This window comes from Seriola aureovittata, chromosome 17 (genome assembly GCF_021018895.1).
Source record: "Seriola aureovittata isolate HTS-2021-v1 ecotype China chromosome 17, ASM2101889v1, whole genome shotgun sequence".
NCBI lineage: Eukaryota > Metazoa > Chordata > Actinopteri > Carangiformes > Carangidae > Seriola > Seriola aureovittata.
This window is the reverse complement of record NC_079380.1, coordinates 8,213,676-8,239,257: the sequence shown is the minus strand read 5'-3', so window position 1 is coordinate 8,239,257 and position 25,582 is coordinate 8,213,676. Positions and strand designations below refer to the sequence as shown.

General features: G+C 39.5%; 2 protein-coding genes across 4 annotated transcripts in view; one reads left to right on the top strand and one right to left on the bottom strand.

Annotated features, from left to right (window-relative positions):
- Window positions 1-1,679: 1,679 nt before the first annotated feature.
- Window positions 1,680-18,872, bottom strand: apol (apolipoprotein L). Of its 3 annotated transcripts, none has more exons than XM_056401366.1 (5): window positions 18,659-18,872; window positions 6,439-6,493; window positions 3,779-4,372; window positions 3,578-3,697; window positions 1,680-3,084 (listed from the first exon to the last, which is right to left on the bottom strand). In XM_056401366.1, exons 1-5 carry the CDS (start codon window positions 18,870-18,872, stop codon window positions 2,064-2,066), a joined length of 2,004 nt encoding a protein of 667 aa, XP_056257341.1. In that variant the 3' UTR covers window positions 1,680-2,063. The 3 variants fall into 3 exon arrangements, with proteins under 3 accessions (XP_056257341.1, XP_056257343.1, XP_056257342.1); XM_056401368.1 differs by lacking the exon at window positions 18,659-18,872 and adding an exon at window positions 6,620-9,010; XM_056401367.1 differs by lacking the exon at window positions 18,659-18,872 and adding an exon at window positions 7,022-9,006 and having other exon boundaries at window positions 6,439-6,859.
- Window positions 18,873-20,374: 1,502 nt separating this feature from the next.
- cacng2a (calcium channel, voltage-dependent, gamma subunit 2a) overlaps window positions 20,375-25,582 on the top strand; it is a 65,226-nt gene continuing 60,018 nt past the window's right edge. Inside the window, exon 1 of the mRNA XM_056401369.1 lies at window positions 20,375-20,607. Coding sequence (XP_056257344.1) covers window positions 20,382-20,607 — 226 coding nt within the window. The 5' untranslated portion in view covers window positions 20,375-20,381. The remainder of the gene's footprint in view (window positions 20,608-25,582) is intronic.

Here is a 25,582-nt window from a genome sequence, read left to right as displayed (position 1 = left end):
CACCAAGTTAAAGAATTATCTTTGACAGATCCTCCATCTAGTCCTGATCTTGCAGTTACCCAGTGTGAAATCCTAGTTTTAAGTAAATTATTTTAGTTTATATTCTCATGGTTTGTTTTATCAAATTGCATTATATTTTTCTGCTTGTCAAGAAATTACAGGGTATCTGCAGGTCTTAAAGGTTTAAAATGCATTGAATTCAGTTCCCTCACAAAAGGCCTTCAAAGGTATTAAAAAGTTCTAAATTCAATTAACAAAGGTGTTTTTATTTCTTGCCTGTAGACAATAACATTAGTCATAGCTTTTGGCTGTTGGGAGATAGCTGCTCAGAAAGTCATTAACTAAAAATGGGCAAGTATCCATCCATGATTTTGGCTACCTATCTATCTAAGACCAGGCATGGATGGATTCTAAGACAATCAAAACACTCACTCCTCATATATGGAGCCCCGCAATAAAAGAGATACAACGACTGCAAGCTTCTGTTCTCTCATTGTGGTCATTTTTGTCCGTGTGGTCATTTTCCATCTCCGTGGGATAGTTCTGTCAGTCTTTGTACTGAGTTCTCTGACTTTCAAACAATAATACTATTAAAAGTAACTTCATACAGAGGCTCTGGCCCAGGGGTGATAAGAGTAAAAACACAAACATCTTAAAGCTGCTGTGGAAACTCTGCTTATTCCCAGATGAACTTCAGAGACAGATCACAGAAACAAGACCAGCAGAGAAAAGAACATAAACTGTGACAAGTAATTTATTAGTTTTCAAATGGACACATTCCTTTAATTAGTTGTATTAAGAGGATTCTAGATGTGTCCCCACATTAACACTTAAACAGCTCGAGAAGTCATGTCCTCATAGGAAGAGAGGGTGTTGTACTGGAAAGTCACTCCCTGATGTGGTCAAACCAAGATGATGCTCCAACTGTATTATTGTATCATGTATGTTAAACACATACTGTATTTTGTAGAAGAAGAATCAAATCATAAAGTTTAATATGAATCCTACTGACAGATCCCATAACTTTTCCTCTAGCACCATCATGAGGTTGACATTTGTGGCTGTGAGTGAAAAGTTTCAACAACCAATTGGTTCATTTTTTTCCAACTCAATTGTCAGGTAAAAAAAATGTCCCATCAGCATCGGATTTACTTCATGTAAGCGCACAGAGCCAATTGTCTGGCAGCAGATTGAAATGTCCTTACCTTACAGTGGAGTATATAGTTGCCAAATTATTTCAAATCCAGAATCCAGGAATTCAGTTCAAATTTCAGTTGGATTATTTGACTATTACACATAAAACAATGAGGTTCCTGTGTATTTTACAAATTTGATGACAGATTTCTTTAAAAAGAAAAGATGACTTTTAGTTTGACCTTAAACAATACTGGAAAGTTGCATGTCTCCCAAAATCTACAGCAACTGAGGCAAACTGGCATCGAGACTGGTCATAAGGAGGAAGTTTATATGAGAAGCCACATAGGCCAAAACTGAATACTTCACTTGCACTTACAAACATACTATCATGCATACACACACACACACACACACGCACACACACGCACGCACGCACACACACACACACAAACACATACATTTATGGACACTTAATGCCAGATAAGATGAATGAAACGTGCTGCTGCAGATGTGCTTCTAACAGCTTAAGTATTTTTATAATCTTAATTAATCACATCTTTAATTTTTTATTTGATTCAGTAATAAATGTGCAGATTGAATTGTACATAAGAATAACACAGATCATATAGACAAGATTTTTATAAGACAGTACTTGAAACTGTAGAATTGACAGTAATTTTATCATCGACTTACATTTGTTATCAGATAAAGTATGATTTGAAACATGCTGCACAAATGTACTCATTAACTTGGTTTAAAATCAGGAGAACCGAATCTAATTAGCAAACAGCTAACAGATACATTCTGATGATGTTTGATGCAGTGAGTTATCAACAGAGATGAATATGGTTCATTCACATTAAATGGATCTGACATCCGATCAGTCTTGAAACCTGCAAAAGGTACAAGAGTCTGTTCACTGAGCACTACTGTATAACACAAAGCTGTTTTTCTTTCACTTTTTCATCCACTTCATCAAGTGCAACTTCCTTTTCTGCTTCTCTTTGTTTCTTCATGTCCAGCTCCGGATAAAATGGCGTCTCCAGCATAGCTTCGTTTTTCTCTGATGCCAGCACGCCCTGACACAGCGAGTCATGGATCCTCTGCCATGAGTTTATCTCTGAGCTCCAAAGCGCAACTCTGGCTCTGATGAACTGTGAGACTTCAGTCTCACTGCCTTTGGCCAGACTGATGCTGTCTTTACAGATGAAGAAGATGTCCATGCCAAGGAAAAGAGCATTGACTGCAATGAGACCTGCCCTGGCTGACTTGGAGAGAGCAAGAGGCCCTTTGACTGCTGCCTGACCAATATCTGGGATGTCTGCGGCCGCCCTGGGCACATTACGTAATGCTTTACCTTCCTGGGCCACCACCTTACCAACACCTGTAATCAGCTCTTCACTTTGCAACAACTTAGCAGCAGAGGCAACATCAACTAATGCATCAATATTTTTTCCAACAACACCAGCTTTACAAAGCACCTTACTTACTTCCACAACCACACTAATCTCAGTAGTTTCTCTATTGGTCACCTCCTCCAGACAATCCTGGAGACTCTGTACATCCTCCATGAAGAGCTTCAGGACTTCACTGGCTTTCTTTTGTTGTGTAACGTTTACTCCAACCTCTGTGGCTGTGGTGACAACGCTGTTGACTCCACTGGTGATGCCGAGCCCTACGCCTGTCATGGTCAGAGCTAGAGACACTCCTGCTGTTACAGGAATTAACGCCAAACCAATAATGGAAAGCACGCCTCCAACTGCCCCCACGGAGCTGCCTGCCACACTGGAGATCTTTGCCCCCTTATTCATCCTGTCAAGCTGAACAGCACTCTCCTCCAGCTCGTTCAGAAACTGAAGCATCCTGGGCTGTCGCTTGCTGAACTCACGGATGAAGCCAAATGATTCCTCCTGAAACAGGTACACTGTCCGGAAGTGTTGGTTCATCCTGATAAAGACAAAAGAGGAAATTTATTGAGAATAAATAATATAACACAACTTGTAATTTAGCATGCTACCTTTTTTTTGAAACACAGATTAGGAGGCTACAAGAAGCAGTAAAGTCACTATAGAACAGATTTAAGCAGAAATGGCAAATAAAATTACAAATAAAAAAAGGCAATGCATCCAATTCTAATAGTTACTGAGACATTTCACCCAAAACCATAAATGTTAAGGTCATGATGGCGCTAGAGGAAAAGTGTGGAGATCACCAGTCAGTATGATTCTTCCTCTGGGATGGTGCTGATGTCTGCATCATTTTTTAATGGAAATCCATCCAGTACTTGTTGAGATATTTTGACAGACTGTAATAAATTATGATAATAAAAGCAGGTCTCTGATTGGACTTCTGAAGAGCGATAATGTTGATTGAGCTGTGTTGACATGATGTTTAGGACCAAAAAAAAAAAATATAGATACATACATAGGGTAACACTTACCTGATTTCATCAAGCTGATTAATGTGATAAAGCATCCTCTGCATGTCATCTTCAGGCAAATCCACATCGAGGTCAACCAGAGTTTCCGTTGTCATCTTCAGGCAAAAGTCACTGAAGAGGCTGTGACAGACAGTTACACTTACTGTCTACAGTAGATGTTTCTAATGCAAAAATTAATTTGTTCAGGAAATTTCTGTTTACCTTTTCTCTAACTTCGTGCAGATTTTCTGGATGGTCTGTATGTATCTGTCCAACTGATACGACACCACTTCCACATTCTGAAGTCTGGGAACAAAGAAGACTTGCGCATCTCTTTTAAACTCGAGGAGGAGGGGGCAGATTAGTCGCGCAGCAGCGATGACAACCTGAACATGTTCCAGGGCGATCCCCTCGGGCAGATGTAACACCCGGTTCTCCATGAACACATGAAGTGAGGTGACCGCCAGCTTCTCCACTGCATCCAGGAAGCAGTCGAGCTTCTCCAGGCCTCCCAGAGTGTCCTTCAACACAGCAGCCAGCTCCTCCTCCAGCTCTGCACGCCTGCTGTCTGCAGTCACCTGGGTCACTTTGCTCTTCATATATTCCAAAAAGGCTTTACCTTTGTCCTGTGACTGGGTAACATGGTTGACATTTAAGTCGATGTTGTCAGCCCTGTTTTTGATGTCCATCATCATGTTTAATTCTGTCTCCCTCTTGAGCATCCATTTAGAGATCTTCTCACAGAATCCTCTCACTGAGTCGATGTAGATGAGGGTATCTGTGATGTAGCGGCACAAAGCCTCCTGTAGTTCCTTTCTATAAGACAAAACATCAAGGTTCAGGTTTACAGTCGTTTTGTGTCTCTTCGTGGTTATTTTGCTTCTTTTTGTAGTTGTTTTGTGCTTTACAGGGGGACAGAACAACCACTAGGAGGAACAAACGACTACAATAAGACACAAAATGACTACACATCAACAAAATGACAACAAAGAGAAACAAAGAGACAAAAAACAAAAAGTGTAGCTTCACTACTGACTTCCCACTGCCTGGACAAACAGCTCTGGACATTTTTGGACTTGCACTTTTAAGATCATGATATTTTTTCTATTAAACGCTCTCCATATACTCATCAGATTTGGTGTCCTAAAGCCTCTGATCAGATGTAACTACAGTTTTTCTAAATTTCCAAAAAAACTTTCAAAGTTCTATCAGCAGACTTTATTATCCTGGAATCTGTGTTACGTTCACAATCTTTAACCACTTCAGAACATTATCTGGAACAATAGCAATATTGCCGTCAATAATAGGAGTGTATATAAAGAGAATTTGTTCCAACAAAGGATTGGGTTCATTTTATCCATTAGTCACTTTAAATTCCCAAAACCAGGTCTGTTTTGTGTGTGTCCTCATAAATTGTGTATTGCAGCTAAATTACTTATAATTGCACATGCTTCATTTATACACAAATTATACGATGTTAAAATAATTAAAACCCCACATGATGAATCTCAAGAGTTGTATGACAAATAAGATTTACAAGAAATACATACACAAAGCAAAACTAAATATATCTCTTATGCTGTATTTTTTTACTTAAAATAATGGTCAATTTAACCTCCTCAGGCCTCAGTTAAAACTTCCAGATAAAATTAAGAAAAAAAGACACCTGCTTTGTTTTTAATGCTCATAATGAACGGGAGCTACTGTTCTACATCATACGCCTTTTCCTCAGAAGATATTTAAAAACATGTCAGCGTGTCACACTGTAGAGCCTTACTGGGACACTTGAATATCATGGCGCCATCATTAAGGTTATTATATAACAACTGTGACTTAATTACTGTGAGACAAAATGTCTGCTGTGACAAAGGTCTGCACAGAGTGAAACAGTTTTTTTTTGCTTTTCATCACATTTGCACAGTATGACCAGCAGATGTCGCCAGACCACACATAGTTTCACAGTCATGCACTGATTAAAGCAGCAAGTTCAAGGTTTCAGTAAGTTTCATTTTTGCCATCATTGTGTAATATCCTACAGAGTATTTGAAGTTAGAAATACTCAATTACACGTAATTCAAAATCCAACGTAAGTGCAAATTATTATCAGCGAAATGTACTTCACGTAGGCTTCAAAAGTAAAAGTATTGGCCCACGTGACAATAAATGATTATCTGATCGCATTTTATGTTAATGCATCAAAGCATAAGTAACATTTAACTGTTGTAGCTGGTCCAGGTGGAGCTAGTTTTAACTACTGTAATAAGCAATGTGGTCCAGTGCTTCCCAAACTAGGGGTCAGGAGCCTCCAATGGGTCACAAAATAAATTTGAGGGGTCATGCCAAAAAACAAAGGTCGGATCACGTATTTATATTCATATCTCTGACTTTTCTCTAAGTTTAATTTACATGACACTATCAGAGAAGTTTAAAGGAGAAAAATCACTTTAATGGAACTGTTAACAACTCACAATCTGAAACATGACAGACGACCTAACACAGTTTGAAGAGATTTTGTATTAAAATTCAACAGAATATCATTTATTTTGGTTGTTTCTTTTAAATGTAAAATTTGTATTTGGAAAGTAACTTGTCTCTTCAGCTGCCACATAAATGTAGAGGAGTAAAAAATGTTACTCCCTCTGAAATGAAGTGAAGTAGATGTATAAAGTGGCACAAGTAAAACAAAAAACAAAAACAAAAAAACAAGCTCTTGAGGAATGAGAGTGTGATCTGTGACACTCAAATCTCAGATTTATTCATAACAACTTATTGTTTAGCTTAAAACATCTTTCTTGTGTATTGTGGTAAAATGTCTGCCCACTATTCGGTACACACTCTTCTTCGACCTTATTTCACCCTCTTCTGTACAGAAGCAACTTTACCTTGCAACAGACATTTCCTCCTCTCGGTGTGAAGTCTTCAGTTCCTCACTGGGATCTCCTCGCGTATTGTGTATTTCATAAAATAAAAACAGAGCAAAATTGGAAATCTATTATTTACTGTGCTGACCATCACCAACTCGCTTTTGGACTGAATATGCTGAAACAACAACAACATCGCTACTTCGTAAACAACTTCGACGGGTGTTGTTCGGTTTCGTTTTCCCTTCACCACATCAGCATGTCGAGCGACGCCCAAATCAGTCACCGAGTACCGTTTTTTTAACAGGCTGAACCGGAATTTGGTGGCGGAAAGCCAAAGTTCAGGAGGTGGCACCATGAGCTGCACAGCTTTTCCTATCCGGTCCATCAACGCCTACTTCCTGGTGCTGCCCTCACGTACTGACGTCCCTCTTTGTTCGTCCTGAACATACAGTCACAGTCACAAGAACAGTGCAAGTGCAAGTGCACAGAAAATAGATATTTAAAAAAAAAACTACAAAATGAAAATAACATATAAGACTTGAGCAAATGTGTTTACTGTACACAGTAATACTATTAAATGAATTCACTGAGAGATATTTACCTGTACCTTGTCATTGTAGAGGAGGAAATCAGGGGGATATTTGTGATTTTAAAGAATAAATAAGTGTGTAGCATGTACATCAATTTAGGGTTCTCAGACAAAAGAGCACTGCAGACTGCTGGTTGAAGTTCTTCTCTCGAAATCTATTCTGTTCCCACCAGAGTTCACCTTCTGTCAGATAGGTTTGGTTCAAAATGAGGTAATAGGACAGACTCTGACACAACAAAGTGTTTCGGTACAGGACACAACAGTGTGGATTTGCATGCTTTGCATATTTGTGTGGTATCTATTGTCTTGACTCAGTTCTAACTGACTATCAGAGACTAAAAGAAAGAAAGAAAGAAAGAAAGAAAGAAAGAAAGAAAGAAAGAAGGAAAGAAAGAAAGAAAGAAAGAAAGAAAGAAAGAAAGAAAGAAAGAAAGAAGGAAGGAATCAGTAGATACCTGTAATAACAACACAGCACCACAGCACACTGGCACTACACTGGCAAACCTCACACACTGGGAATGAAACACATGCTGGCTCAACTCAGAAATCAGCTGATAACCATGTGACTTTCACTGGCAGCCTGGAACAAACAACAAAAAAAAACAATTCCTTAAAGCAACACTGCGGAAGAGAAATTGCAAAAGAAGAAATAACTCATTCTTTCTCTAACTCATGAAAAGTTGAATTCATAAAGAACAGTGGAGGAAGAAGTAGTCAAAAATACAATTACCCCTTGATAGAAATACTCTGACTAATACATTCAAGGTTTTACTTGAGTAAAAGTATAAAATACAATCAGCAAAATGTCAAGTATAAAATATGTTGGCTGGTCAAAATGATCCCCTGTTATATTATTATATACAAATTATCTTAAATAATATTAGTATTGATGCATTAACATGCATAGCCTATTAATGCTGCAGGCATTCAAGGGCGAGATCATTTAAACAGCTTCATGATCTGTTGATATAGTTAAATCTATAAGGATGCTTTTTGTTTGTTTGGGGGTTTTTTTTTCATCTTTTGGGGGTTTTACTGCTACAGGTTTACTTAGTCTGGTTTGACCAGTAGCTAATGTTAGCTAATCTTAGCTAACTCAAGATAGATATTGCTGTGTTAATGACATTGCTGAGTCTGTAAAACTAGATGGATTAAAGAACAGGCCAAGGAGCCCCAAGAGGTCAGGGGGCATCTGCTTCACCTAAAATATGTCATTGCAAGAGACGCAATGAAGCCGCAATGATTCATGATGCACAACAACTACGAACACAAAACAACTACAGAGAGACATCAAACTACAAGTAGGTGCACAATAACCATGAACAGACATAACATGATTTGAGACAAAAAAAAAAAACAAGAGACACATAATGACCTCAAACACAGCACGACTACAAAGAGACTCAACATGACTACACAGAGACACAAAACGGCCACCAAGAGACGTAAAACAACCACAAAGAGACAACAAATACTTACAAAGAAGCACGAAACAATGAGGTTGTGGTTTGTGGTCTCTCTCAGGCTGCAGACTTGCTCTTGTGTAGGAGGGTTGAGGGGTCTTTTACACCAGTGCACCAGGGCCTGTTGTCTCATAATCTTACACAAACTTTTTGTATCTTACAATCATTTAAGTTTATCCTTGAATTAAAACAAGAAGTAAACACAGTATAATTCACCAGAAAGGAAAGAAAAATTCAGTGGCCGTATACTGTTATTTCTACTGGTTAGCAGCATATAGTCTTGCTCCAAAGCTCCCTCTAGAAAAAGTCAAAATACTTCTCTGATCTTAACTTTTTGTAACATTTCAAATATTAATGAATTATTCTTGTGTCCCTGCTGCTTGATTTTCTTCCATGACCACAGAAACAGCCGCAGAAACATCTCAACACAACATGCTGTTGAGCCAATAGTTACATTGTCAGTCTGTTTTCATTCTTGACAAGATTTTTGTTTAGAAGTTACAATATCAGATTTCCAGTATATGATTACACAAAAGAATTTATGATAACAATATTATTGTGATATCTGTAGAAAACTTAAAAAAAAAAAAAAAAAGCTCATCAGTCAAATGCATTTTTAACTTGTTTACTGTGTGTTTTGTCTTTTTTTGACGAATCAAATACGCTCAAATACGAAAGTAAGGATGTGGAGCGAGTCTGTAACCACAGCTGTAAGTGAACAAAAAGAACAATTGCATTTAATGGATAGTGAAAAGGCAGCCAGATGAACTGATAAACAAGAGATCCACAAGTCTTAACATTTGCCATCACAATATTATCATGTGCATTATTAACACAATATCAGTTTATTTAGTTAATATCACGGTTATCATCAACAGCAGTATATCGCACCACACCTAGCAGTGAGTACTAGTATCTGAAAACAAGACATTGTGAGGCAGATCATTGCGCTGTTACATCAAGAAAAAAGTGATTGTAAAAACATTGTGATATGTGCTGCTGATGCTGTGGGTAAAATAAAACGAGAAATAAGAAATAAGAAAACAGGAGGGACTCAAAAATTGAAAAAAGGACTCACAATGACATAAAATGGCTTGTTAAAATAAAGATTTTTGGGGATGTTGAGAATGTCGAACCTCAATCTGACCGCAGAAATCCCTGTGTGAGAGTACGCCGCACAGGCAGCGGCCCTGTGGAGGCACAGTGCCTAAATCACAAAAACAGTTTTGTACTTATTAAAAGACCTTAAATAAAAAATATATTTCTTGTTTGTTTTTTCAAAATAAATAGAACAAGTGTTCCCATCTCACAGTCCACTATTGGCAAGGTGGGTATATATGTTTGTGTGTGTGTGTGTGTGTGTGTGTGTGTGTGTGTGTGTGTGAGGGGGTTGGCAGTAGGCTACAGGGACATTCACGTCAAAGCGCTCACTCAGCTGCACTCGGCTCAGCGCAGACACCCGGGGATCAGGGTGGAAACGTTGCTGACATGGCAGTGTCCTCACACACACAAGACAGCAGCAAAACATCGGCAGAACACGCAGCAACATGGCAGCAGTGCTGGAGGGTAACTAAGTACATTAACTCAAGTACAACTTGAGTATTTTCTGCTACGATATACTTTTACTCCACTGCATTTTGGCAATTATTGTCCTTTTTACTGTTTACTAAATTGTTCTACAGCTTCAGGTACTTTGTGCTGTAGATTCAGATTACAGTTTTTACAATTGTCCTCTTTTTCAGAACTGTTCAGACTGTTCTCTTTACCAACACTTCTCAGTTAATCTCACGTCCATATTACATTAATGCAACCAAAACACTTCATACTCGTCTCAGCTCACTTACCTAGAACAACACTGGCAGGTACCATCACAGTTGGAATCACTACTATTGTATTTATTTGACATAAACAAAGGTTCCATTACAGCAAAAACAAGGGTACTTCTTTATTGCATGGATTGTACTACCTTACAGTAAATGTCACAAAAATGAATTCTGCAATATGCTTCAGTTGCTTTTAGTTTTTTTCAAAGGGTAATTTCAAATGTAAAAAATGAAACTAAAGTCATTCCAGTGACGTAATTCAAAACTATTCATGTTCACTATGCACACTTCAACCCTGTCTTCTGCATTTGGCCAGAAGTTCTCACCCACCTCACACCTTATGTCTTCTCTTCAGTTCACCTGGGAAATAATCTTTTTTGCAGCCTGATCCATCCTGACAATCCTCTGCAGACCTGTACAAACCTCCAGCATTCACTGCGTCCAGTGGAGACATCACGACAGAGACAACAGAGACAACAGAAACACCATGTTTGTCAGTGGTTGAGAGATTCATGAATTTTGAAAGGCATGGTCAATGAATGCATTTTGTGTGAAAGCTCTGTTTAGTCCACATTGACTGCTGCTGTGCTGACTGTGTGAGGAATTTTGAAAAACTTAACTCAGTATCGACAAATGTGTGTTAGCTATTGTAAAAACCTGACAGTGACAAATGTTTTTATGGAAATGGTCCAACTCAAAGTTAATAAGGAGCACAAAATCCTGTTAGCTGCCATCGTAAAAACCAAAAACATCTCTCCTGTGTATTTAAAAAAAACCATCAGATCTAACCCCTTCCAACTACTCACTGAGCAATCTAATCTGCGTTCCTGGAGGGAGGAAATGTTTTTAACCCTGGAGACCACAGGGCCCGTGGGTGCATCTTCACCCAGAGATTCCAACTAATCAGGTTCAATTACTGAGGATAGAAACAAACGTTCAAAGTGCGACCATCTTTAAGAGAGCCTCTGTTTTTTCTTCTCCAGAGCACAAATTACAAGAAGCGCTCTCCCTGAGCCAATGCTCGAGGGGTGTTCTAACAAGGCCCTGATTAGGGCTGGATTTGCAGCTTGCTGAGTTAATGTCAGATTGGCATAAAGAGTCCACGTGGGACCATTGCGGGTGCAGGCCTGGGACCTGATTTGCGCACCCTCCTCGCCTGTCAGGGATAATTGTTTAATGAAAGCGAAGGGTGTCCCAAATCCTGGCAGAGAGGGAGAATCAGAGAGGTCTTTAGTCAGAGCTCAAGGTCTCTCTTCAGGGAAAAGTGTTGGATCTGTGAAAGAGACTGCTTCAGTGAGAATTTACAGTATTTTCCTGTAGGATGAACACTGCATAATGTAGTTGTCAGTGGAAAAATTCATTCAAATACTGTACTTAAATACAATTTTGAGGTATTTTACATGAGTATATCGATATTTCTATACAGTTTTAGTTATACTAGCTCCTTTTTCAGATTAAGATTTTAGATAAAAACAAATGCATAAGTGTAAAATGTAGGCCTATTGTTTTAGCTGCAAAAGAGCCAGATATTTTCGTCAGGAGTTGGTAGAAACTAAAAACAGCTCTAAAGCAGGGTGAATATTGGATATAATCATCAGGTGGACACAAATCATCATCAAGTCAACAAAAAACTGCAGTTCCTCGAATGGCCACTTGAGGCATGCACTAAAAGCGAGTCGATCCCCATAGACTCTCATGTCAAAATACTCACCTTTACAGCAGGTGTAAACATGTTTACAGCCTGGTACAAAAAACTATTTTGGTCTCTAAAGCTAATTTCCTCCTTCATGACAACTGTATGCTGGATGAATTTTTACATAACTTGCTCATTTAAATTTGATCCAAGCTTAAAGTTATGTTTAATTGAGGGCGTGGCCGCTTGCGTGACAGGTGGATGCCGTCACAATCCTCCAGCTGACAGCAAAAGGAGTTCCCGCACGAGACCTCTCGGCCGTGTTCGTGCTGTTGATGTCTTTTGGAGGATTTTTCATGCAAATATGACTTGCTGTGTGGTTGACTGAACAGGGGGAAGGCTATGCTCCTGCTTTTTGAGGTGGGTGAACTTCTAGTATTATTTTATTTATATGTTGGCACTAATTAGCAGGTATCTGTGTCTGCGCTCACCATACCTGGCTTGTTAGCTTGGTGGTTAACTAGCTAATTAGCCAGAAGATGACTTAGCCTTCGGGCAAGACGCGTAGCTGTGCTAACGATGCTAACGGGAACATATGCTTACAACCGGCATGCACCGAGGTCTCAGTTCCACATACGCCATAACTTTTTGCTCATTGTTGGTTTAGCCGGAGCAGCCCGGAAACAGCTCATCGGAAACCTATGGGTGACGTCACGGAGGCAACATTCAATAGTCTATGGTTAAAAATGGTGTAGGCCTACTAGTTTGTATGTAAATGGATCGACAATTGTTATAACTTTAAAAGACCCTCTGCTGCTCTTCCAAAAATGTCAGGCTACTTATTCTTCAGCAAAAAGAAAAAACGTGACCCTCAAGCACTGTAGCACAATAGTCATACTTGTATTGAACTATATTTAAAAAAGAAATACTGTAATTTTTACTCCACTAACTCCACTACATTTATTTGACAGATATAGTTACTTTGCAAATTTAAGGCTCTGCGCACCCAAACAAGTGTTTTCAGCTACCCTGTCTGAACAGACCTGTAGTCTAGATGGGCGGAGTGATGTCAGAACACTGTAAGCCAGCAAGTACAACAAAATCAACATGAGGGTGAGCACAGCACTAATTAGACATAATTAGTGAAAGTGCTGTGCAGGGCCTTAAGAGTTTACACACAAATTATGATACCTTTTATAAATATGATGCATTACCACTAATTAAACTACCAAACAGTATAATATGTCATTAGTATTTGCTCCATATCAACCAACTGAAACATTACTTACTTTCTGCTTACTTATGTATATCAGAAGTAGCACATCAGTAATACATAATCATAAACATCACACTGTTGTAACTTTGTGTTTTATTAAAATGATAAAACATTTTTTGTCTGTCGAGTAAATCACAGAAAGAAAACCTCAAGCATGTTGTATTATTCCGTCACAGGAGAACTATAAGGCTGCCACCATCAGATACTTTAATTATCAATAGGTTTGACAGTTTTTTTTCTTTAATATTCAATATATTGTTCAGGTTATAAAATGTCAGAAAATGATGAAAAAGGCTCATCGTCATTCCCTGAGCCCAAGTTACATATTCAGCCACCAACAGTCAAGAACACAAAATGCTGAGTTTACTCTCGCAGAAAAAAACAAAAAAACAGTAAATATTCATATTTGAGAAGCTGTTACCAGTGAATTATTGGCAGTTTTGCTTGAAAAGTGGATTTAAACAATTAATCAGTTATCAAAGTTGTTGCCAATTATTTTTTCTGTCAATTGTTTAATTAATTATTAAATCTCCAAGCACTGGTTGGTTTCTGGGTGTCTGTGGAAATAATGAAGTTGCCATGTACAGTGGGGTCAATTGGGCCCCATCAACAAACTTTTGCCCCTGGGAAGTTTGCTGCATAATGAGGACTTTTGATACCTTAAATGTGCAAGTACATTGCTGATAATACTTGACATTTTCAACAGCAAAAAAAAAAAAAAATTGCACAGAAAACCTAAACCATGAACATAAACAGACAACAAAATACGTGCTTCAATATGCTGCTACTCTGCAGCTCAGAGATGATAAATGCTGAACTCAGAGCAGCAGAAATCAACCTGTCCAAACATGTCTGAGTATCTGACATGTGGCCCTGAGGCCTGAGAGAAACATGATTTTTTTTCACAAGAAGACATCCAACCTGCACTCTCTCTCTCTGTCTCTCTGTCTCTCTCTCTCTCTGTCTCTCTCTCTCTCTCTCTGTCCCTCTGTCTCTCTCTCTGTCTCTCTCTGTCTCTGTCCCTCTGTCTCTCTCTCTGTCTCTCTCTGTCTCTGTCCCTCTGTCTCTCTCTCTCTGTCTCTCTCTCTCTCTCTCTCTGTCCCTCTGTCTCTCTCTCTCTGTCTCTCTCTCTCTCTCTCTCTCTCTCTCTCTCTCTGACGCTGCTGGTTACATGAGCATCTGAACGACATTCTTCATTCCCATCGTCAGAGCTGAAATGGGGGTCTCGGCTCAAAAAACAAAGCGTAGCCTGCTCACAAAGAGCTGACACAGTCGTAACTGTGGATGATGGCAACTGACATCAAAACAATGAGTTTTAGTCTCTGCTCAGAAGCTGTTTGAGCTTTTGATACTTGAGAAAATTATTTTTTTCACAAGAAGACATTCATGGATGAGATGACAAACATCACATGCATTTTTGAATATGGGAGCAGCTGTCATCCTGTGAAGTGTCTTTGATGAAGGCACTAAGCTTTCTACCTGCTTTCAAGAGTCAATATAATAGGAAACGGATAGCTGAGTAACTTAAAGTTCAGTTGGTAAAAAGTCCTTAGCCGTTTGGGACATTTCAGTTTGAAGTTATTATAAAACTGCCAGTCAGATGCATGCAGGAAATACACAAGTGTTTTCCATAGAGATTTACTAAAGTTTGTCAATGGTAGAAAGTAACTGAGTACATTTACTGAAGTGCAGTACTTAAGTACAATTTTCAGGTACTTGAGGTATTTCTGTTTTATGTTACTTTACACTTCTGCTTCAGTACATTTCAGGGAAATATTTACCTTTTTACTCAACTACATTCATTTTACAACTACAGCTGCTAGTTCATTTTCAGATCTAGATTTTACATAAAAACATTTAGTACTGTTACATGTTAATATTCCTATCTACCAGACACCATCAGGGAAGCACTGATCTGTGTTAGTGGAGGGCCTGGTGTCTGATTGGTCCCAGGTTCATTCTGCAGATTGTGTGGCCCCCACAGAGCACTGATCTTAACGTCATAGAGTCAGTCTGGGATGTCATGTAGAAATAGAAGTCACTGAGACAGTCTAAATCCACAGAAGAACTGTGGCAAGTCTAAGTTGTTTAGAACAACTTACCTGCCAAGTGAACGTAAACCTGGAGAAGTGATGCTGGTTTACTGCACTTTGTGTGAAGTTTACTGCAATGTAAATGATAAGCTAAAGGAAATTGCTCAATATTAACTGGAACATCCAAAACATTTTGGGCTGTTACACCTTACAATCAAGTGGTCAGAGCCCCTCGTCAAGTTTCAGATATTAGTTAGTTAGTTAGTAGAGTTGTTGGCAGAGATTTCCCCTCTGAACGTTTTAACAGTTTGAGGTGAAAATGTGCATCTATTTTCTAAAAAACAAATATAAAGAATGTCCAAAAAACGATTTTTTATTTATTTTCCCATTAGTCATGTTACAACCTTCAGATTTATCTTGTGACCATCTGGAGGGGCCCAACACCAAGTTTGGGAACCACTGGACTAAACTAAACTATAAACTAGTTAAAACTACTTCCACCATGTGAGTGTGCTATAAACTAGAATGATAAAGGTGTTATTACTAGACTTTGACAAAGAGGGCCTCTACAAGACGAGGCCACACGAATATGTGTTAATGCAGGACCTAGTTGATATTGTACTTTAGTAGCACAACTTTGGGGTAATCAAATTACAAAAAGCAATTGAGACAAAAATGAGTAGGGCTGTTTGAACCTGGGTAATTGCCCAGTTGGTGATCCAGTTCATAAAGGTGTTACTAAAAGCCATTTCAGCAGTTTACAATGAAATGAGATTTTCAGGTATTATATAATGCAGTTCAGTACTGTCATGTTTACAAAAATAACCAAAGCAAATAAACCTTCAGCAGCATCAAAACAATTTAATAACTTGGTTGTTATTTAACATTACGCCCGTTTTTAAGTCCAATCAGTCAGTTTGTCCATGCAAACTTTTTTTTAGTAAAAAAATTAATTTTTATTCTATTTGTTTATTATTTCTATGTATATTTCTAAGAATTGTGCATATAAAACATTATAATAAATAAACCTTATAAAATGTTTTGTTAAAGATTTACAGTAACTACCTAATAATATATACAAGCAGAGCTGAAATGAGCTGGCTGACAGAAAATTAATTCATTACTCTATTATAATATTTGGATAATGGTTGAATTTTCATGTTTCATGTAAAAATGCCAAACATTTCTTGGATTTACTCAACTATTGTTTAGCCAAAACAAGTATTGTGAAGGTTTCTGAAATTTTACCAGCCAATCATTCAATCGAATCGATTGATCAACAAAATTATAAGATTAAGCCATAAGGAAAATTATTAGTTGTTGTCCTATATGAAATAGTTAAAAATAACCAAAGACAATACTGAAATGCTGCTTATTCCTTAATGTGAGTACTGATAATCTATTGATATAATGTATAATAGTATAAAACTCACAGGGGCCATTTTTCTGCATTCAGTACTTATTTTAATACTTTAATACAAGTAGCCTTTATTTAAGTAAGTACATGACACTTTTTCTTACTGTTCAATTCAGGACTTTTACTTGTAACAGAGTATTTACACAGTGTGGTATTAGTACTCAAAACAATAGTCAGGTGACCACTGAAACATGTTTTTCTTGCTGTGATCATTCCTCCTGTTAGTTTATCTGAAGTGAATGTGAGGCAAAATTGATCAAATTAACCCTTTGAAATACACACTTGGGTCTTCACACAACCAGGACAAATTGTATCATTTGAAAGCTATAACTCTGCAGGTTCTCCTTATATCACTGCAACAGCTGCTGACAGAGAACTGGTTCAGACTTGTGGCTCCAAAGTGTTTTCCAAGTGTGAGGGGGAACAAAAACTTCTACCACATTTGTGCATCTGTTACTTTGGTTCAGTTCTTATACTGATTATGACTTTTCGGTTGTAAAATTCTGTAGAGTTACCTTTCAAAGGAGAGCAGGGTTATGATAAAAAGGGCTGGAGACACGAACCTATTTATCTTGGGTACATTATGTTTTGGCTGGTGCTCTAAAATGTGTGTCTGGTAACGGGTTAAGTGGATATCTGTCAAAGATTTCTGTCTTTTTAGTACAAAATTTCCTTCCTTGCGATTCCCCAGACAGTATATAGGCCTACTGTACGTGCTTGGCTGCATGGAGGGATAGAAACAAAAAGAGGGAATTTTCTACTAAAGAAAAAAACTATTAACTTTGGGAAGGTAAAGGCTTTACTGCTGAAGCCGCAGATAAACTTTGGAAAGTAATTTGGCAATTCATGTGGACTGTGGATTTTGCCCCCCTTCACTTACATTGAAAGCATGTTAGGATGGGATCTCTTAATGTCCCGTATGAACGGGTGGACTGATCACAGCAGGAAAAACCTCATATGGGCACGTGACCATTGTTTTAGACTTGAAAAATTATGAACCTGTCCTTCAAGTAAAAGATCTGACTACTTCTTCCAACACTGTTGAAAAGGTAATTAAAAGAAAGGGCAAAAAGGTAAAAGGTCTTTGGGTTCTGAAACTGTATTAATTGTGATAAAGACGTTTGGACAGCAGGGGGCGACAAACTCCACACAGGTAGAGCCGAACTGGAGGGAGCTGTCCTTTCAGCACCACACACACACACACACACACACACACACACACACACACACACACACACACACACACACACACACACACACACACACGCGCACACACGCACACACACTAATTACAAGGGAGACTGTTTTTTGGTTTTATGTGTTTTTTTATTTGTTTTTTTTAACATGATGAATTCAACACAGTTCTAAACTCAAACCCACAACATGACCAAAATCAGTCTAGTGTTTGAACTAGAGTCTGTGCAGCCCTCATCCCCGTTGCTAAGTGTCATTCATGCATCTAATCGGAGCATGGCACCAGATCTGCCTTTAAAGCTGTAAGATGCAGCCTAAAAAATTCGCAGTTATGATGACAAGAGCACGAGAGGTGAAGCCGCAGGTCGGACATTTAGTGAGATTACTTCAGGGAAGAGTGGCGGTGACATGCCTGAGAGACTGCTGCAACAATTGGATCGGACAATAATAAGCCATAAATGCATAAATCTCTGCCTGTGTGCACAAATGCAATTCAGTAATCCTCCATCTATGAAGAGCGAGTGAGAGAGACAGGGAGAGAGAGAGTCCACCATCCAAACACCCCCTCCTTCCGCCCCCTCCACTCACAGAAACGGAATTAAAAAATCTTTAATATCTTTCCAGCAACGAGCCTCCATTGCTGCAGCGCGGAGCGCACACACACACACATACACACACACACACACGCACACACACACACTGTGGGCCTTTTAAAACGTCGCCGGTAAGAAGAAGAAAAACTTGCCTGCAGAATTAAGAGCAGCTTCTTTACACTGACATTATCCGAAAATAGAGGGGAGAGCGGCTTACCTGAATGTCTTGAATGCAAACCGCCGCTGACACTGACATCGTGACAACACCAGCTCTGTCTGTCTGTGGATCTGTGCAAGTCCTGATTGTGTAATATCTTTTTTTCCTTCCTGCAAAGCGGCCGAACCTGCAGCTGAGAGCGCAAGGAGAGAAAGAAGCAGCAGCAGAAGAAGAGGAGGAGGAGGAGGAGGGGAAAACAGGAGGATTGCAACATTCATCAGAAATTATTTTTCTTCCTATTACATGGCGCAAGGGCTAAACAAACGGGACCGTCCTGGGTGTGATACTGCCACGGTGAATTTGGATATTCAAGCAGCAGCAGCAGCAGCAGCAGCAACAGCAGCAGCATCCTCCTCCTCCATCCACGAAAGAAGAAGAATCCTCGGCTGCGGCGGCGCCCACACCGACTCCTCGTCCTCCTCCTGCCGGCTCTATGTCGAGTGATGGTCGGCTTGCCTTGCTGGATGCTCCCCGCTCTCTCCGGATCGTCGACGACCGAACCTCCTCTGACCGCAGACCCCCATTTTCGGCGGAAACCTACCCAGAGCTATAGGGCTACATATGGAAACTGGGGATCAAAATTTTAGGAAAAAGGAAAATCTAAGCGGTTAATTTCATTTTTTTTAGGTTTTTATCGGTTTCTATCTGTTTCTTGTTCCTGTGTATGCTTTTTTAAAAGCCTGCTAATTAATTAATCTATTCGTTGAGCCTTGATTTCCTCATGCCATCGGGTTGATTTGTGAGAAGCCAGCGTAATATTTCCTTTACCCTCACAATAGGTCGTTATAAAACACCGAGAATTGCTTTTATTGCCTCTCGTCAGGACTTGAATCCGTCCATTTGTTTACTCTCTTCTGTTCCCACTAATATGATAGATTTCCCTGCTGTCCTTCGTTTCCCTCCCCAGTTTATTATTATTATCTCCTTGCTTTTTTCCCTTTTGACTAACAAAACCCTATAGAATATTGATATTAATAACAATAGTCTTTAGGATAGCTTTGGATATAGCTATAGCTAATTCAGATTTCTTACTAGTAATGTTATAGCCTCTGACTAAAGTAACTGTAACTCATTGTAACAGACATATTGAACTGTTGTACTGTAAGCCTGCCATTAATCTAACACCGCCCCCTGCCCCCCAACTATCTCTTTGCTCCATTTGAGCTCATGTTAATTCAGCTCTAGCTGTAACCTTTACAAGTCAAAAAACAGGTTGTTTTTTTTTTTTTTTGCAGGTCTGTGGAGAATAAACCTCAGTTTGGTTTATCTGACTTCCATTTTTAGGCTCAGCTCTGCCACCATAGGCTTTAGGACATAATTAATCCTTTATAGCTCAGTGTTATTATTCACATTTGTAGCTTTTATTTGCTGCGAGTGGCTGTACTGTGGCTACATCTGCAGCTGCAGGCCTGCTGAGGTGCTGCCGTCCTCTGCATAACCTGATTTTTCATCTCTTTTGGGTGTAAAAGAAGAACAAACAGAGAGGAGAGACATCACTGCCTCTTCCTCTCTCCCCCCACCAAAAAACCCTCCTTACCATCCTCAGTTTTTCTCTTGTTGTTGTCCTCACCCAAACGCAACCATAAGGTTCCTACCGCATCCTCCGCCTCCTTCTTCCCTCTCCTTCCGCTCGAGTATATCCCGTTTTTTCGGTTTGGTTTGGTCCCGAAAATTTTCAAATATTTACTTCCTGTACATCAAGAGGAAAGGGGGTCCCCCTTTCATGGAATGCGGAAACATGGGTCTGTTCGACCGCGGAGTCCAGATGCTGCTGACCACGGTGGGAGCCTTCGCGGCCTTCAGCCTCATGACCATCGCGGTCGGCACGGACTACTGGCTGTACTCGCGCGGCGTCTGCAAGACCAAGTCCATGAGCGAGAACGAGACCAGCAAGAAGAACGAGGAGGTGATGACACACTCGGGCCTGTGGAGGACATGCTGCTTGGAAGGTAAGATGAAAGTCGGACTGTCTCTATGCTGCTCTGGTGCTCAACAAAATTTCCCAGCATGGGGTCATCTGTGGTTTGTGGAGCTGTCTTTCTGGCAGACCACAACTCACATTTTATTGCTGAATTTCAAGCCCTTCTGCACTTTCATCTGCCATGCCACTAGAATTTAAGGGTGTTCCTTAATGCTTTTGTTTCCACACATGAAATGCACGTCAGAATAAGACAGGAATTGGTGTTTTAAAGGCCGTACTGCTACCATACTGACAGGAGCTGAGCCAAGCTGACTGCATTTACACTCCTAAATTTCCAGAAACACATGGTTTTCTGTTTTGGCATGGCACTCAAGGGGCTGCAAGATAAATCTGAGGTGTCGCCAGATTATTACTTTTACTTTATTTCTTCTGCATTAAGGACAGAAGATGAAAAATCCTAATTCTGTCACAGAAATTCATGTTTATTGCTCCAACATTTCTCTACTGAAGCAGGTTTCTGTTTTGGGATGCCCCCTCAAGGGGTTGCAAGATAAATCTGAAGGGTCACAAGATTATTAAAGGAATAGAAGAGAAGAAAATCAAAATTCTGTTCCATCTTTTCTCTAACTGCTTTTTTTCTTGTAAAATGCTGGCTTAACTTTTCAATGTCTTCTATTCAATCAATCTGACTAAGAAAAGACACTTTTTTGTTGAAATGGCACCTGCTGGTAGACACTTTCATTATAAAGGGTCACAAAGCAGAAAAGAAACTTAGATATAGATCATTTAGACTAAAACTCTCCTTTTAAATGTGTTTGGGTGTTGAGCTCCTGCAGGCAAGGTGAAGCGGGTTTCACACCACTCTCACAACGGTTTCTCTAGTCAGACATTAAAGTTTAAATAATGAAATAATAACATATTCACAAGCTGTAGTTAGGGTGGGACCTTCATCATATATCAGCCTGATATACAGGCAAACCAATACTTTGGTCTGACCCTAATTAAGGAAAACTACAGGAGATCTTCCCTTTACAGAGGATGTGACACTGTGCCAGCAGGTTGGAAGGGATATTCATTTTAATAAAGACCCCAAAGTGAAGTCATGGCAGCAGAGATGCAGCCATTTCTCTCTGACCTGCTAGACAAACTTGATGATGGCAAGGCTGCTTGTCATGTAACCTTTGACCTGTCTGTGCTCAATACGCACTCACGTCCTGAGTGCATGCAGGTTTTGAGACAATCTCCAGAGTCTGCCCTGTCAGACGAAGGCGGCGTGTTTCCTGTCATGCCCCAGCGGAGGCATTGGATGCTGACTTGGAGTGAGGCACTGTAACCTTGTGAGGGCGCAGAGCGTTACAAATCTGCTCATCTTCTTAGCTGTGAGATCCTGAAAGGCCACAGTGTCTGACTTCATGCTGCTCTGGCTCCGGTGATAGGCAGCCAGACTCTGTGCACCTTCTGTTTAAAGTTTAATAACTGGTTTGAAGTAACAAGTCCAATTTAAGGTAGCTATAATCCATATTTTTACAACTACAGACCATTTTGCCTTGGGATCACACCAGCTGCAATGCCATCAACATGTTGACTTTTTGACCCATGAAAACTTAGTAGTTATTTCTATTATGTGAGTACTCAGTGGTCATTACTATGTTGTTACCTGAGTAATCAGTATTCATGTGTCAGACCACACCCATCTTTGAATTTGACCTTTATTTTGATTTCAGCTAAGTTTCATGACTGTATCTTGCATGGTTTACAAGGTTTAAGGTTTGATTAGGTTTAGACTCAAAAACTACATGGTTGGGGAAAGTTGATGGTGTGGGCTTAAATAGTTACTTGGTTACGGTCACAGGACTTTTGTTCAACATTGACTGTCAGTAAGAAACAGGAAACGAACTGTTGTCTCTTGTGGCAAAGCCTGATGTTTTGTTAGGAGGACAGTCTCTACCTTTGAGTGGGACTTGGTATCAAACCTCAATACTTTCTGATTACTGCATTGTGTCCTTGTCGATATCTGTCCAATGCCAAGAGTTGGCTCTGAGTACTTGGTCAGATTCTGAGTCTTGTTTACCGATTCTTTGATCAGTTCTTTGACATATTCAGGCAAAGTTCTTGAACACCGCTTTGTGTTTAAACACTGATGTCTGGCTCGATTTAGGGAGCGGCTGTGACTCAGCAGGCACAGCAGGTTGTCTGTTATTAGCAAAGTTGGTGGTTTGATCCCTGACTCCTCCTGTCCACATGTTAAAGTGTCTGCTTGGAGGATTTTTTTTTTTTTTTTAATTTCTGTAAAATATTGCATAATTTGACCGATTTTGGTTTCAAACAATTATTTAAATGAAACCATGTGAGAAATTTAGTTTCTATGTAACCTTTGTTATCATACTGAAATACGACGAATGAAACTGATGAAGGATTGTTTGTGGTGGAAGTGCAGAACTCCTACATTGTGTAAGGAAATGCACAGTAATGTAAAAGTTATGAAAGTCCTGGGTTGTTGGTTTGGCTTAGCAACCCCCCCTGACATGTACATGCACACATGATATACATTTTCAGTTACTGTGGTCTGTGTGATTATAGCCTGCAGAATTATTTTTGAAGCGTTGGAAAACAGATAAAGACAAGGTAAATGCAATGGAGGAGCCTGCATCCCGTGGCTCTTTGGTCAGTACGTTACTATCTTTTTTGGATGTGTGTATGTAGAGACTGATGGGAGTGATTTCAAGCATAGCCAAAAACTCTGTGACTGTGACATGTTTTCTTTTCATTTTATTGAGGACTGGGTCTCTCACTTACTTATTACTTATTTTAATTTGCTTAAGATGTCTTTTGTGTTTTACACCATGCTGTAATAGTGGCTACCCCTGCAAACCTGAAGGTTTTCTTACTGCTGTTTTCTTACCCGTCAAAGGTCAACTTCACTGTGACGACTATTTAAAAAAAATCAATACATTTTAATGGCAAATAATCTTAATCTGAAAATTAATTTATAACTGCATTTGGCAAATAAATTTAGTGGAAAATTACAAGTTTTCTCTCTGAAATGTAGTAAAATCAAACAGTAATACTGATGGTAAGAACAAGTACTTCAAAATTGTACAGCACTTAGTTGCTTTCCAGCAGTGCCAGTGCCTTGGTAGAATGAGAGGCTAACTAATATGCTTTGGATCAAAGCGCTACATAAATGCAGGTCATTTACCGAATTGTTAAATGAGAGAAAAAGTGGGAGTGAGTTGTAGGAAAAAGGGTTTAATTTAAGTGTTGATACTGAATTTCAAATACGCCATTTTTTTTTTAGCTTTACCTCTGATCACAGCGTTTACACCTCAGCTGTTCCTGAGAAGCTGCTCAGGTGTCAGCAGCAGAAAACTGGTTAGTCCAGATGTGAGTGTGTTTGAAAAGAGCTCAGTCAACCTTCCCTGGATAGGTAAAAAGAGATAACACTGAATGCTGACACAGTGCTCTGGTGTATAAACTGTCCCTACAATAATTACATTAATGCACCTAGGATTAATCACAGCTGGAGTGTAATGGTGGCAGTGAGTGGCCTTTACCCCTGCTAGGCCATTATTTAATTGGCAAACAAAACAGCACAGAGTCAAGATGAGATCAAAACATCACACTCTTGGCTTAGTCTGTGTCTGTCTGTGTGTGTGTGTGTGTGTGTGTGTGTGTGTGTGTGTGTGTGTGTGTGTGTGTGTGTGTGTGTGTGTGTGTGTGTGTGTGTGTGTGTGTGCGCGCGCGCACGTATTGCTTTTGTATCGAACAATGAGCCTCTTCCTTTGAATGCAGGATCAAAATGGCAGGAAATAAACCCAGATATGTCGTTTGTGATTCATGAATGATCCCCAGTCCAGAAGAGGCAAGGGAGTGGAAAAAGGGGGCCACAGCGTTTACTTACCAGGGTCAGATTCATTTAAATTCTAATTTAAATGGCTTCCTGCTCAGGAAATTGGGTCTTAAAAAGCAAGTACATTTAATTATAGGTAGTTTGCACATTTTAGACCAAAAATCAGGGGGGAAATTGAAAAAATGGAAAAGTGCAGAGCGGATGCAGCTGGGGAGAGGCAGCGATAAGCAGGCTGCTTGCTGCAAACCCAGCCTTGTTTCAGCATAGAGAGTAAGGAGGAGTGATATCAAGTTTAACATTTCAGATGTTAATTAGGCTCCAGTTTGCAGCTCAGCTCAATTAATTCAAAGTGCCAAGATGACTAGTATTCATCTTCGCCCCAGTTCTGCTTAAATGAAGCCTTACTAGTGATCAGGCAGCGGCTGAGGCTGCAAATGGTTGGAATAGTCGCTCCGTCCGTTTCGCAGCACAGAACACAGACTGTGTGTTTGGCAGCGAATGCCCACACATCCTGCTCGCAGAGTGGACACAGGTGGGTGACGGTTTGTGTTTGTATAAGCAGCTACAGGAGAGGAGAACCTGTGAAAAAGCAAAACGGGAATACTCACACCGGGTGCTTCAACACCTCAACCTCTACTTCACTCACAATAATCTCACTCATGGAACAGGAAGGGGTTGTGAGTCTGCAGTTTACTGATTAGGGCTGCAACTATCAATTATTTTCATTATTGATTAATCTGATGATTATTTAAATAAATAACACAATATCTTGTTTAAAGAAACTTTTGCAAGGTTTGGGATCCTTTGTGACGTACAGTATGTTCAGAGCTCTGATGTGCTATGAATATTTGGAGTTGCCAGTGGCCTATATCTGATTCTTCTGCACGATTCTGAAACTATTATTATTATTTTTATTATTAACATTATTAATTTCTTGTAAATAATAGTTGTTGCCGTCCAAGTTTCACTTCAAAATACTGTATTCCTTCCTCAAAGTGCAGTGAGAGGCAAGTGCGTTTGTAAACAACACAAACAATTCACTGACAAACACAAAAATAATCTAAAAATACAAATATGGCAATGTTAGAGAGAGTTAGAAAAATAAAATGGTGCATTTATCAGTCCATATACAAGGTAAACAGACTATTTCCTG